General features: G+C 39.5%; 2 protein-coding genes across 2 annotated transcripts in view; one reads left to right on the top strand and one right to left on the bottom strand.

The window, feature by feature from the left end:
• The window catches only part of DBT (dihydrolipoamide branched chain transacylase E2), a 58906-nt gene extending 54735 nt beyond the window's left edge, over positions 1-4171 (bottom strand). The window contains exon 1 of the mRNA XM_033916223.1: positions 4052-4171. Within this exon, the coding sequence (XP_033772114.1) occupies positions 4052-4102 (51 nt within the window). The 5' untranslated portion in view covers positions 4103-4171. The remainder of the gene's footprint in view (positions 1-4051) is intronic.
• Positions 4172-4227: 56 nt separating this feature from the next.
• The window catches only part of RTCA (RNA 3'-terminal phosphate cyclase), a 48369-nt gene continuing 37882 nt past the window's right edge, over positions 4228-14714 (top strand). The window contains exons 1-3 of the mRNA XM_033916224.1: positions 4228-4563; positions 4684-4784; positions 6851-6994. Coding sequence (XP_033772115.1) covers positions 4519-4563; positions 4684-4784; positions 6851-6994 — 290 coding nt within the window. The 5' untranslated portion in view covers positions 4228-4518. The remainder of the gene's footprint in view (positions 4564-4683; positions 4785-6850; positions 6995-14714) is intronic.

Here is a 14714-nt window from a genome sequence, read left to right as displayed (position 1 = left end):
ATTTATCTTTAATCTTATCTATTGTTTTGCCTTTTGTCTTTGTTTTGTTCTATTTCTATCATTTAAATTTCTCCAGAATTCTACTGTTCAACGGCTCCCCCTTCTGCTTCTATTCCTTTCTCTCCTCTCTTCTACCTTCCAAAGTATTTAGATCAATGCTGTCTTGTTAAAATGTTTATTTTATTTTTATTTTTCCTCTAACTCTACTTTTCACTTCTCTATTACCCTCCAGGTACTTTAGTTAGATTGTGAGCCTTCGGGACAGTAAGGGAATTTTTCAAGTACCTTTCTTATTTCTAATCTTAATGTATATTTTCTGTAAACCGCTTAGAACCTAACGGATGTAGCGGTATATAAGAAATAAATTACATTACATTACATCCTTATTTTGTTTTTGGTACCTTTTTTATTTTATCTCTATCTGTTTTTGTTAACTTTTGGTGAATTTAGTGCTTGTTACCATACCATTTTTTAAAAATAGTTGAAATATATCAATTTTGCATTTTGAGTTTGTACATCTTTCTATGCTTGGGTTTTGGACAAGAAATGTATGTAATAAATAAACCTAGCATGTACAACCTCCTGTCTAATTTTGCTCTAATGTATGTTCTTATTAATACAATAAAGGTTTAATAGTTTTCAGCCACTTATAGTAAAATTGTTTTCCAATTCTAGACTGACTAGAGAGAACGAATTGCACATAAACTAATTGGTTTCAAACAAACAAGCACAAATCACATTTAAAATGATGCTAACATTTTCTATTTCAATATTGGTTTCATTACAATAAGGATTTTTATGTGTGTTTCACAATTATTTTGTTGAAAGTAGAAGTGATCATTAATAAATGTGAATCTGAGAAACAAAGTTTTCATCTATAATGTATTTATTCCTAATTTAAAGAATTGCCATACTGGGACAGATCACAGGTCCATCAAATCTAGTATACCATTTACAAAAGTAGCCAAACCAGGTCACATGCTCCGAACTGTAAAACATATTTCATATTGCTTATCCTAGAAATAAGCAGTGGATTTCCCAAAGTCCATCTTAATAATTGTTTATAGATTTTTGTTTATGGAAATTATCAAAATATTTTTTTTAAACCCTGCTAAGCTAACTGCTTTCACCACATTCTCTACTTCTACTGCGTAGAAAATTAGAGGTCGGAATCGAAGACCACTCCAAGGTTGCGAGCAGAGGGGACAGGAATAATGACAGCATTATTTACCGAGATGCAAAAAGAAGGAGGAGGAGCATAGGGTTTAGGAGGAAAGAGGAGCAGCTCCGTCTTGGACATATTTAGTTTCAAATGATGGCAGGACATTCTCCAGCAATGAATTCCAGAGTTTAATTATACATTGAGTGAAGAAATATTTTCTCCTATTTGTTTTAAATCTAATACTTAGTAGCTCACATGCCCTCTAGTCCTAATATTTTTGGAAAGAGTAAACAAGCGATTCACATCTTCCCTTTCCATTCAGTATTTTATACACCTCTATCATATCTCTCCCTGAGCCATCTCTTCTTCAGGCTGAAGAGCTCTAGCTGCTTTAGCCTTCCCTCATACAGACGTCATCCCATCCCTTTGACCATTTTTGTGACCCTTCTCTGTATCTTTTCTAATTCCGCTATATCTTTCTCGAGATGCAATGATCAGAACTGCACACAGTATTCGAAGTACACTACTGAAGCCTAGAGCAATATAAAGGCATTATAAAATTTTCATCTTTGTTTTCCATTCCTTTCCTTATAATTTCTTACATTCTATTTGCTTTCTTAGCTGCCCTTGCACAATGAACTGAAGGTTTCATTGTATCCTCAATGACATCTAGATCCTTTTCCTGGGTGGTGGCTCCTAACATGGAACCCTGCACCATGTAGCTATAGTTTGGATTCCTCTTTCCCACATGCATCATTTTACACTTGCTCACATTAAACATCACCTGCCATTGTGATGCCCAGTCTTGCAAGGACTTCCTGCAATTTTTCACAATCCTCTTGCAATTTAAAAACTTTGTGTTATCAGCAAATTTAATTATCTCAATATGTATACTTTGGAAGAAATGCAGGAGAGAGGAGATATGATAGAGATGTTTAAATACCTATGTAGCATAAATGCTTATGAGGCAAATCTCTTTAATTTGAAAGGAAGTTCCAGAACCAGAGGGCATAGGATGAAGTTGAGGTGCTAGGCTCAGGAGTAATCTAAGAAAATTTTTATTTTTACAAAAAAGGTGGTAGATTTGTAGAATAGTCTCCTACTAGAGGTGATGGAAACAAAGACTGTGGCTGAATTCAAAAAAGTGTGGGACTGGCATGCAGGATCTCTTAGGGAGATGAGGAGATAATGGATGCTGTGGATGGGCAGACTAGATGGGCCATTTGGTCTTTATCTGCCATCATGTTTCTATGTTACCCGGATAAAGTTAGACCAGCAAAACGGGTATCCTAACTTTATCTGGTTAGTTATCTGAACACCAGTCTGAATACTGCCAGTACTCTGATAACAGCTGATTGGGTGGCTCTGGGTAGAACTTTTGTCCCGATACTGACTCCATCTTAAAAAAAACACAAAATCAATATTTGACATAAAAATAAAAGAAGATAACAAAATTAAAGTGGAAAAGAGCATATTTGCAGTATTTCAGACTACACAATCAGATGAAACTCCACAAAGTGAAGCCAAGGACATGGGTAACAGTGTAAAATAAATGTACTCACTTAAATGCTATTAGATATGTTAATCTAATTACCACAGAAGACACGTTCTTGCCAGTCACTAAGACATAATTTTCCTTATGAGATGGCGGGGATGTCACTAGTGAAAACTAGAAGAAGTCAGAAATTGCTTTGATAAATAATATATGAACTGACTTCGCATTCAACACAAACCTGTCTATGAAGTGTAATCAATATGTTTTAAGTTGCTCAGAAATGTGAAACTCAACAAGGGGGGAACGCACCACCCTAGAGTGGGAACAGAGTTTACCTCCCAGTCATTGCAACTGTTTCTGTAGAGATCACACTTCAAGCCAGGATGTTGGTTAATAAAAATTATTACAGTCCTTGAAATGATATAAAGTATAGGATTTTCTCCTTTCTTCTTATACTTGTTTTATACTTGTCAGAACATCACTTATGCATGATTAATAGAATCATAACTTAGCTCAATGAGGGGTTTGGGGTCCCGACGCGGCCCCGTTTCGTGTCCTTCGTCAGGAGACCCACTCACGATTGCTGGAAAACTGGCTGTAGTCTTTTAAACTTCAGTTATGTTAAAGTTAGTGATACGACAACATTTCAAAACTGAAAAGCTCTCACACCACAAAGTGTATTCAAACTGGCAGTTTGAATACACTTTGTGGTGTGAGAGCTTTTCAGTTTTGAAATGTTGTCGTATCACTAACTTTAACATAACTGAAGTTTAAAAGACTACAGCCAGTTTTCCAGCAATCGTGAGTGGGTCTCCTGACGAAGGACACGAAACGGGGCCGCGTCGGGACCCCAAACCCCTCATTGAGCTAAGTTATGATTCTATTAATCATGCATAAGTGATGTTCTGACAAGTATAAAACAAGTATAAGAAGAAAGGAGAAAATCCTATACTTTATATCATTTCAAGGACTGTAATAATTTTTATTAACCAACATCCTGGCTTGAAGTGTGATCTCTACAGAAACAGTTGCAATGACTGGGAGGTAAACTCTGTTCCCACTCTAGGGTGGTGCGTTCCCCCCTTGTTGAGTTTCACATTTCTGAGCAACTTAAAACATATTGACTACACTTCATAGACAGGTTTGTGTTGAATGCGAAGTCAGTTCATATATTATTTATTAGTCACTAAGACATGCCAGATAACTACAGGCAATAGCTAGGCACAATCACTACTCCTTCCCGGCTACTGTGTTCCCACAACCTCTTGCACTTCCCAAGCAGCCTCTCTATTCAGACAAGCTCTCTTCCCCCTGCAACCACCCAACCCCATTCAGCTGAGAACAATTCTGCAGCACTCCGCTTCTTCTTCGCTACAGCGTATTCCCAACCTTACCAGGTAACCTAGAGACCTGTACGAGAGCCTCAGCGATCTCACCGCTGCCATCTTATCCCGGAAATGACGACTTTGCGCGCGGTGCGCACACCCCCTCCAAGATAACCAATGAAAAACAGATGCACGGGCCCATCCTCCCCCCCCCCCCCCAGCGCAGCCGGGAGCTGGGTTGGGGAATCTCATTCTCAGCTGGTAAAACTGAAAAGCTGCTGGGACGGTGCTGCGCATGTGTCGAGGGGCCCTGGCGTGTTACTGCGGCGCGCGCGCCGGGGGTGGACTCTGAGCTGGTCGGCGGCGGGCTGTGCGTCGTGCGGTGTCTGCGCTTCTGCGAGTGGAGAGCGGCGCTCCTGAGCCCGGGAAAGAGCTCACGCGCCGCAGCCCGCTCGCTGTCGCGAGAGCCTAGTGCTCGTCCGCCGCTCAGGGCCTTTGCAGCTGAGCTCGAGGAGTGTCCGCGAGGGGCCGCCGCCATGGCAGAGGGGAGACTGGATATCGACGGCGGCATTATGGAAGGGGTGAGTGGAGTCCGAAGCCTCGGGAAAAGACCAGCGGGGTCTGCAGTGGCCTCTCCCGTACCCCATCTCGTGCTGTAACGGCGATTGTTGGGTGTTTTGTTTTTGTTTTTTTTCTTCCAGGGCGGCCAGATCCTGCGTGTGTGCACTTCCCTGAGTTGTCTCCTGGGGCTCCCCCTACGAGTACACAGCATCCGCGCCGGCAGGAGCACGCCCGGGCTCCGGTAAGTCTCCATACATAGCCTGCTTATTTGTGTGCGTGTCTGCTTCTTTCCCTCTCTTTCTTCATAAATAAGGTAGCGATTTTCTTCTCTATTCGTCCGTACAGTAACTTATTTTCAGCCTACTCTCCTTTTCCATTCATTCTTTCCACCCACGTGCAGTGTGTGTCCAAATATCTGGTATGCAGTGAGGGCCAGTGCTAAGGTATTTGGTATAAATGACCTTCCCGCAGTTAACACTCGGGTCTCTATTTTCCTCAAAATTTTATGATCATCCCACAACAAATTTGGTAAAAATGCAAAACTGGGCACTGTAGTTTTAAAAGTATTAAACTTTATTTCCTATATACTTTCATTTGGATATGATAAAAGAACATCCTACATAAGGGTGTACTGTGTGGATGTTTTGCTTTGACTGCAACTGCCTTGTTCTGAATGCCTCCCCCACTCCATCCCACCTCATCATAAGTTGTGCTTGTGTGCAGTTATGCTGCTTCTAGTTCCATTTGTCTCTCCTGTGTGCAGTCTGTTCACCTCTTGTTGTGTTCCCTTTCATATGCAGTCTCTTCACCTTTCCCTCACCCCACATTAGTCATAAACACCATAGAGCACATTCCACAGGTATAGTAATATTTAATTATAAAATTCAGATTTTCAGATTCCAGATAATTTTGTAAGATAGAGAATGGCTTCTGCACATGATGCCTATTTTCTGGAAGTTTAGTAGCATATATGTATTGTATTTATTTCTCTACAAAAAAAAAAAATCAAGTGCTGAAGGTGATTTACACCAATAATATGCAACAATTTAAAATAAATAAATAAACTATAAACACTAATTTTATCATGATACTGTTGCTATTTATTTTGTTAAAGAGCCTTAAAATTCTAAATATATCAACAGTACAGTAGCCCTGTTTAGAAGTCCATCATATGCTGCCTGTCTGAGTAAAAAGCTTCCTGAAATCAAATTTTCAACTGATTTCAAACTCAATAAACAGGCATGCAGTTACCAGACATTGGATTCTGTAACTATAATTTCATTTGTTTGTGAATAGTGTAACTTTCCATTATTTTATTTTTGCTTTTGATTAATTGTAATCTAAAAGAAGCCCAAAGCAAAACATGAAGAATAACAAAAATCACACAAAAATACTCGTGATACCTTCTTAATGTTTGTGTCACTTGTGCATTTCCATGTGAAAGCCTAATGTTTTTCATTTCACTTTTATAATCCTGTTTATTCTCCTTTTAACTTTTAAGTGCAATCATTTTACACTTTTGAATCATATGATATTTTTGATGTCATTTAAGCTTATCTTGACATTTATATTTATGACAATTTTTATAATTATATACATCTGTAAATGTCTTCTTTTTTGAGAGCTCATGTTACTCCATAGTTGTGATTCTTTCTAGCCTGCAATTTCATATTATCAGGACATGGCAGAGGGAAGACTCAGAGTTGGCCTAGAGCAGCTTGCTATTGCTATCGGTAATGTTTAGAGGGCTGCAGGGGAAGGAGAGTGGGGCTTGAGAGAGAAGGGAGAGAAAGCTTTGGACCAGGTGAAGCACTGAAAGTGAGCTCAGGAGCCAGGGATTTTGGTGCCCTTTATTTCTGGCACCCTGGTCCAATGGTTGAGCTGGTCTTGCTGCCCACTTCAAGCATAAGTACGGACCCTATGTAGCAGTCAGCTGTCTTATGTTTAAGACAGGATATGCTGACAGCACTGGTTGCTCATTGCAGGCATAAGTCAAGGCCCTATCTGTTCTACCGTGGGCATTGGCTTTGAGAGGAAGGAAAATAAAATAAGCCATACATTGATGTGTAAATAAATGTAACTTTTATACTATAACATGAAGCAGGATTATTTGCAGAGATTATACTCTGGAATGTCTCTTGTGAGAGATTTCCTTTCCTTCTCATTAGTGATAGAGTTATAAATCAAAATTTTGATCCTGCTTATTGTGGGAAAGGAACAGAGTTGTGCTCCACCACATGCCATGATGTTATGCAGGTGGTGGGTGGGTTGCTATTTATGTTTTTATCTGTACTCTTGATCCTGAAGGCCTCAGCATCTCTCTGGATTGGAGATGATTCGAGACTTATGCAATGGTCACCTTGAAGGTGCAGAAATTGGATCAACAGAAATCCTCTTCACGCCTGGGAAGATTATGGGTGGGACCCATGTAGCAGATACAAAGACAGCAGGGTAAGTCAGCTCATCTAAAGCAAGTCTTGTAGCGAAAGGAATGCTTCAACTGAATGCTTCAACTCCGCCCACTCCCCATTACCGGTAGCGTTGACTATAAAATCATCTGCTTTGCGGCGCACGCCACTTTACTTTGCACCTTGCTGCCTACCGGCTTATCTTATATTTTTTAAATACTACCTTATATATTGTTTTATGTCTTAATTTTTACTCTTACTCTGTTTAATTTAAATTTTAGCCTGATTTTACTTGTTACCTATTGCATTCAGTAAGTATTACTTCTGCTGTATTAATTTTCCCTTATTTTATTTGATTCCTTCACACGTCTGTTATATATATATATATCTACTCTTCCTATCCTCTTTATCATTTTACCTGGTCTATATTTTGCTTTTCTTCTAATGTATGTCCTTTTTGATTTCGACAGGCCTTCTTCTCCCTCAAAGAGATTGCCGCCGCGCAGCTACTTCAAACTATTATCCATTCCTCCGTACCTACCTTCGCATCATACAATACTCCTTCCATCAAAATCTCTTTAAACTCCATATCCCAAATTGGAATTTCTCTTATTTTACTCTACATTTCTATTCTTTTCTTATTACCCCAAACATTGACCTACTCTAATTCATCTCTATTTCTACACTCTAGCCCCAAATTTATGGATCCCATCCCTACCATTTGGGGCCACAGACCCTTAAAATCTCTTCCCCCCTCTAACTCTTCTACTATTCGGCCCAGGAACTACATTACTGTTCCAATCTCCTCTAATCCCAACTCTCACCCGGCTTTACATCACTTCTCCCCTAAATTAAACACAGCTTTGATTAATGTACGATCCATTAAAAATAAACATCATCTGATACATGACATTATTATCCAATACAACCTTCATATTCTTTGTCTTACAGAAATCTGGCTTACCGATGGCGAGGAGGCATATTTGACCCAAGCATGTCCTCCTAATTTCAAGGCAATTCTCCAACCCCGCCCAAATAAAAAGGGAGGAGGAATAGCTGTTATCTTCCATACCTCGATCCCTCTACAGACCAATACCACCATCTCTTACTCAGACTTTCCAGTAGAATCCCTTCACTTCACTTTAAAATACTCCCCCTCCTTTAATTTTCTTCTTATTTATCTCCCCCCTCCTATAACTAAAACCTCTTTTTCTTCTCTTATCTCTGCTATCTCAGACTTTAATACCGCCTATCCTGACTCTATCATTTTAGGCGACTTTAACATACACTTTAATATTCCCAACCACTCTAACACCGCAGAGCTCTTAACCTTAATCTCTGATCTTTCATTATCTCCTCTCATCTCTATCCCCACCCACTCCGCTGGCAACACCATTGACATGGTCTTCTGCCCTGACTCCCTATGTCACCTCTTTAAAAACTTTCAATTTCATCCTCTTCCTTGGACTGATCACATTCTAATTAACTGGCAAATGGATTACCCAGACTTTTCACCCTGTCTTAAACAAAAAACAAATAAAAACCACTACTCTCCCAGTAATATTAATAAAATACCTCTTCCCTCTATTCAAAATTCCTTCAATTTAAACCTTAATGACTTTTCTTCACTCTCTGTTGATAAACAGTTCTCCCTTTGGGAAGTCTCTACAAAATCTTTAATTGACTTACTAGCACCTCAGCAAGAAATATGCACCCATCCCAAACCAGATTCAAAAAACAAAAAACAACAACCTTGGTTTGACAATAAACTTACCCTACTTCGCCAACAACTTCACTCTGTCGAACAAAAATGGCGCAAAACACGCCTCAACAATTTTCTAATTCTCTATAAGGAAAAAGCTTCTCAGTACAAAATTTCCATACAGCAAACAAAAAAAGAATACTATTCTAAACTCATTTCTACCACCCGTAACTCATCATTGCTCTTCAATCTAGTTCAATCTCTCTCCAATTACTCTAAAAAGAAATTCACTCCTACAGCTGCACAACCTTCAGCAAAAGAGTTATCACTCTTCTTCGATACCAAAATTAAAAACATCAGGTCAAACTTAGGACCTTCCCCTACTCCTCCCCTTTCATACTCTATAGACGATTCCTCCTACCTCTCCTTCAGCATCTGCTCAAATTTCAAAATGCCCTCTTTAGCTAATCTTCTTCTTATTCTTCAATCGCTTAACACTTCTAATACTCTAACAGAGAGCATACCCCCTCTCCTCCTCAAAAAATACTTTTCCTTCTTTGGTCCATTTATCTGGGAAATGATCTCTAAATCCTTTTCTGACCGCATAGTTCCTACTCCTTGGAAAACAGCACTTATAATTCCAAAATTAAAACAGCACAACTTAGACCCTTCTCAGCCAAAAAATTATCGTCCCATTGCCAATTTACCCCTCATCTCTAAACTCACAGAAAAAATCATCCATACCCAATTGACTGAATTCATTGAAAAAACTAATGCCCTTCATCCTTGTCAAACAGGCTTTCGCTCTTCACACTCGACCGAACTGTCTTTGCTAGGCCTCATCTCCACTATTCACTACTATCATGAGCACCAAAAATCGGTTCTTCTTATTTCCCTTGACCTTTCCGCAGCCTTCGATACTATTGATCACTCACTTCTTCTAAATCGACTCAAAGACTGCGGTATTTCAGGTCCAGCTTATCAATGGTTCATCTCTTACTTTACTGAACGTAGTTTTTCAGTACAGGTAAAAAATGAAATTTCTCAACCTATCTCACTGACCTACGGAGTTCCACAAGGATCTATTTTATCCCCACTACTATTTAATATTTTCCTTTCTCCTCTCCTCACACTAGCTCAATCTATTGGTTTCACTATTTTCGCCTATGCAGATGACATTCAACTTCTCCACCCAATCAGCACCTCTAATACTTCAGACGTAACAGACATAAATCATAAACTTGACACTATACATGACTGGCTATATACTAACAAATTGTCTCTCAATATCGAAAAATCTTCAGCTCTACTTCTACCAATTAAAAACAGTGAATCTTTGCCAGATAAAATTGCTATTAAATCCACTCCTATACAAATGGAAACAAAAATAAAACTATTGGGATTCATAATCGATAAGGATCTCACTTTTCACGACCAAATCAGTTCAGTTGTAAGAATTTGTTTTTTCAAACTCCGTCTTATCCGTTCATTAACCTCGATCTTAGGAACAGAAGCAATTACAATTCTAGTACATTCCCTTGTCATCTCTCATTTAGACTATTGTAACTCACTCTATACTGGTCTCCCACAAAAAGAAACCCGCCGTTTACAATTAATACAAAATACTGCAATAAAACTCATTTATAAAATAGGCAAATATGATCATGTTACTCCACTTTTGAAAGATGCACACTGGTTACCAATCGCGCACCGCATAACCTATAAAGTCATCCTGCTTATTTTCAAAATAAATCTTACAAACCAGCCTCTATTTCTTCATAAACTTCTCATCCCCCATAGCTCTCCACGAATTCTGAGGTCTACTGACCAAAAACTATTACGAATCCCTTCTATCAAAGAATTCTATAATACTCGAAAAATAAATTTTACAGTTGTTGCCCCTACATTATGGAATGCTTTACCTCAACAACTTGGAGAAGAACAACATCTAGACAAATTCAAGATCAATTTGAAGACATTTCTATTTCAAGATGCATTTTCCTTTTCTTAGTTTTATTTTTTTTTTTCTTTTTCTTCCCTCTTCTCCTCATTTACTTTATTCATAAACTCTTCCGATTCCAATTCATGCATCCAACCGCTTTAAAAAAGCGATCCTACCCAATATGTTTTTTCCCATCCCTACTTCTCCCTTTCTTCTCTAAAATATGTAACTTTCCCCCTCCCTTTCCCTCCTATCCACACGTTCATGTTAGTCAAATTATGTTTTAATGTTCACTCACTACATTTTATATTTAAAATTTTTATAAATCTTATTGTAAACCGGCCAGATACTATGTGATGGTTGGTATATTAAAAAGTCAATAAACTTGAAACTTGAATGATGAAGGAACATTGGCTATGGATTATTAGCAATTTACTAGTAGGGAGAAAATCACTAAGATTCTGTGATGAAAATAATAGTGTTCTTTATTAAATCACAGCTCTTTATTATGTCTTTTAGCTATCAAGCCAATATATTAAAATCAAACATCTATCATTCCCAACAAAATAATGATTCAGTTTCCAATAATGCTGCAACTAATCATATGATTAGATAGTATATCGCAATGTCTAAAAAATCCGACCATTTTTTATCGTACCCATGATGGAACAAGAATAAAAGTCAATAGCAGCGTCAATGGATTGTGCAAAAGTACAAACTGTGCAAAAAAAAGATTTTTTTATATAATGTGCTGAAGTGCTCTTAAAGTGCTAGATAAAGTGCCAAGTGCTTTTTACTTCAATGCCAGGCCAGGCAAGTGCCAAGATAGATTCAGCAAACGGGGGAGTCTTGTCTTACCAACCTTTGTTTACACAATTTAAAAAAAAACCCTTGTGGATAAAGGTGAGTTGATACGTCTTTGGATTTCAGAAGGTAAACTGTAAAGTTGTGTTATAGAAGGACATAAGAACATAAGAAATGCCTCCACTGGGTCAGACCTGAGGTCCATCGTGCCCAGCAGTCCGTTCGTGCGGCGGCCCAAACAGGTCCAGGATCTGTGCAGTAATCCTCTTATCTATACCTCTCTGTGGGTAAGAAGAGGAAAGAAGCTCGAAAATCACTCCCCTCCAAAATATGTATCTCTTGGGGAAAAGCACAAGTAAATGAGAGATTCTGTATTGTTTTGCAATATATTCTTATCTACTTATGGTGCACTGGAGCTTACAGAACAGCATGGGTTTAGTTGATTTCACTTGATATACTGCTGTTTGGGTAGCCTGTCATAGTGATTCCAAAGGAAGTAGTGAATACCAGGATGCATTTTTCCGGTCACAGAAAGCAACCCACCACTGCAGTTTTCTGTCTCCAGGTAGACTCCAGTGAGTTCCACTAGACTTTATGCTGAAAATCAGCTAGAGAGCTCCAAGTCCTCCCCTAGCCTGTTCTCTCGGCACACTTTACAGATTAGGCCAATATGGCCTGGGAGACCCCCCTCTGCCTCTTTGTTCAAGGCCTAGTTGGCCATGAGGAGAGGATGCTCCTTACTGCTGCTGAGCATCCCTGAGCTCTTCAGGGCTCCGATAGGTCACAAAGCAAAGCATTGTCTAATATTCCTCACCGTCACCTTTTTCTTGTGTATGTAGAGCCTTTATTGGTTCCCTTCAGAACACATATAAGGAGCATCTATTATTGGTGATGGACATGTAGACCTATTTGCCATTAAAACACTTCATCACATCCAAAAATTAGGAGAAGGGATTCCAGAAATGTCCTCAAGATTGAGGAGTATATGGGTATCTTGATTCAAATATGAAGTTTAGTGTTCTTTTCTGTAAAAGGCCTTTTAATTAAAAAAAGAAAACCACAACAGGACTGTGATGAACTGTAGAAGGACTATACCAGAATGGGGAACAGGGACATTAAATGGCAGATGAACCAAATATGGGTGGGGTAAAGTAATCCTAATTATACAGTATATATATATATATATATATATATATATATATATAAAATTATAAATTCCATATTAATAATCACCCTGAAGAGGGACTTGGAATCATTGAGGATATTAAATTGAATTCTTAACTCTTATGTGCAGTGGTAGTAAAATAAAATCAATTAAAGTCTAACACTCCATTTGGAAAAGAATAGAAAATTCCATGTTTTTATTGATCCATGGTGCATTGGTGCAACCCCACCTCAAATAATGGGTGCCGTTCTGGTCACAAAAAATATACAGAGAAAGGTAGTTTAAAATGTTAGAGAAATAGCTTTTCTTTGAAGAAAGGCTATAGAAGCTAGAGCTCTTCAGTTTGGAGAAGACATGACCAAGATGGCATATGATAGCAGTTTATAAAATCATGTGTAGGATGGAACGAGTAAATAGGGTATGGTTATTTACTATTTCAGATAGTACTCAGACTAGGAACTTGGAGGCGAGGAGGATGGCAGTTTGAGTGCAGAGCTCCTCTCCCTGGACAATCTGCCTGCTTTTAAATATCAGCAGCAGTGGGAGATCAATTGCTTTTACACCTAAGCATCAACGGGACCAACCCACCAAAAACCCACAATCCCGGTCCTGCAAAAATATGAGCTCCACCCTCCCTGCAGTTCGCTAGGAAAATCAACTGCTTTTACACCTAAGCAGCAGCAGGACCAGCCACCACTACCAAGAGCCCTTTGCCCCGATCCAGCCAGGCATGTGAGCTCCTCCCTCTGCAGTCCATTGGAGAGATCAATCTACCTGCTTTTAAATATCAGCAACAGTGGGAAATCAACTGCTTTTACACCTCAGCAGCAGCGGAACTATCCGCAACTACCAAGAGCACACAGACCCGATCCAGCCAAGAGTGTGAGCTCCACCTCCCCCTGCAGTCCACTAGGAAGATCAACTGTTTTTTACACCTAAGCAGCAACAGGACCAGCCACCACTACCGAGAGCTCTTTGCCCTGATCCAGCCAAACAAGTAAGCTCTTCCCCCAGCATTCCGTTGGAAAAATCAATATGCTTGCTTTTAAATATTATCAGAAGTAGGAGATCAACTGCTTTTACACCTAAGCAGCCTATAATAGGAGCCCTTGCCCCGATCCAACCAGGCATGTGAGCTCCTCCCCCTATATCCCGTTTAAGAGATCAATCTACCTGCTTTAAATATCAGCAGCAGTAGAAAAACAACTGCTTTTACATACAAGCAGCAGCGAGACCTACCGCAACCACCAAGAGCCCACAGACCCGATCCTGCCAGGAGTGTGAACTCCTCCCCCTGCAGTCCATTGGAGAGATCAATCTGCCTGCTTTTAAATATCAGCAGCAGTGGAGATCAACTGCTTTTACACCTAAGCAGCAACGAGACCAGCCACAACCACCGAGAGCACACAGACCCGATCCTACCAAGAGTGTGAACTCTTCCCCCCATGCAATCCGCTAAGAAGATCGACTGTCGGCTCCGGGCGGCTTTCCCGCAGAGGAGAGAATCCTGCATTCACCGTGGGCCTCATCTGGGGTAGCCTCCTTGGAGCGGCTGGGGCACGGGCAGTGTGTCTGGGAGGGAATGCATGGATGGGAGAACATCGCAGGGGAGGAGAAATAGGCATCCTGGGACTGTCTGCCAAGTCTCTTCCCTGAAGAAGCCCTTTCTGGAAACGTCAATCGCTCCTCCTAAACTTACTTGCTCCACTTCATCACTGACGCTGAAACCGTGGATTGAAGACAAAGTTTTATTTTATTTTTCTTTCCAGCTTATGATTTATCTTTAATCTTATCTATTGTTTTGCCTTTTGTCTTTGTTTTGTTCTATTTCTATCATTTAAATTTCTCCAGAATTCTACTGTTCAACGGCTCCCCCTTCTGCTTCTATTCCTTTCTCTCCTCTCTTCTACCTTCCAAAGTATTTAAATCAGGGGTGCCCACACTTTTTGGGCTTGCGAGCTACTTTTAAAATGACCAAGTCAAAATGATCTACCAACAATAAAATTTAAAAAAAACACAACGCACACTGTACGCATAGAAAATGTTAATTATCATTCCTATTCCAGGGTTTTTCAAAGAGGTCAAAGCAGATGACTCTATGCACTATCACCTCAGTAACAACCATACAAAAATAGACAAAAATATACCCC

This window comes from Geotrypetes seraphini, chromosome 12, assembly GCF_902459505.1.
Source record: "Geotrypetes seraphini chromosome 12, aGeoSer1.1, whole genome shotgun sequence".
Taxonomy (NCBI): Eukaryota; Metazoa; Chordata; class Amphibia; order Gymnophiona; family Dermophiidae; genus Geotrypetes; species Geotrypetes seraphini.
Note: the sequence above shows the minus strand (reverse complement) of the source record. Positions and strands in the feature narration are given on the sequence as shown.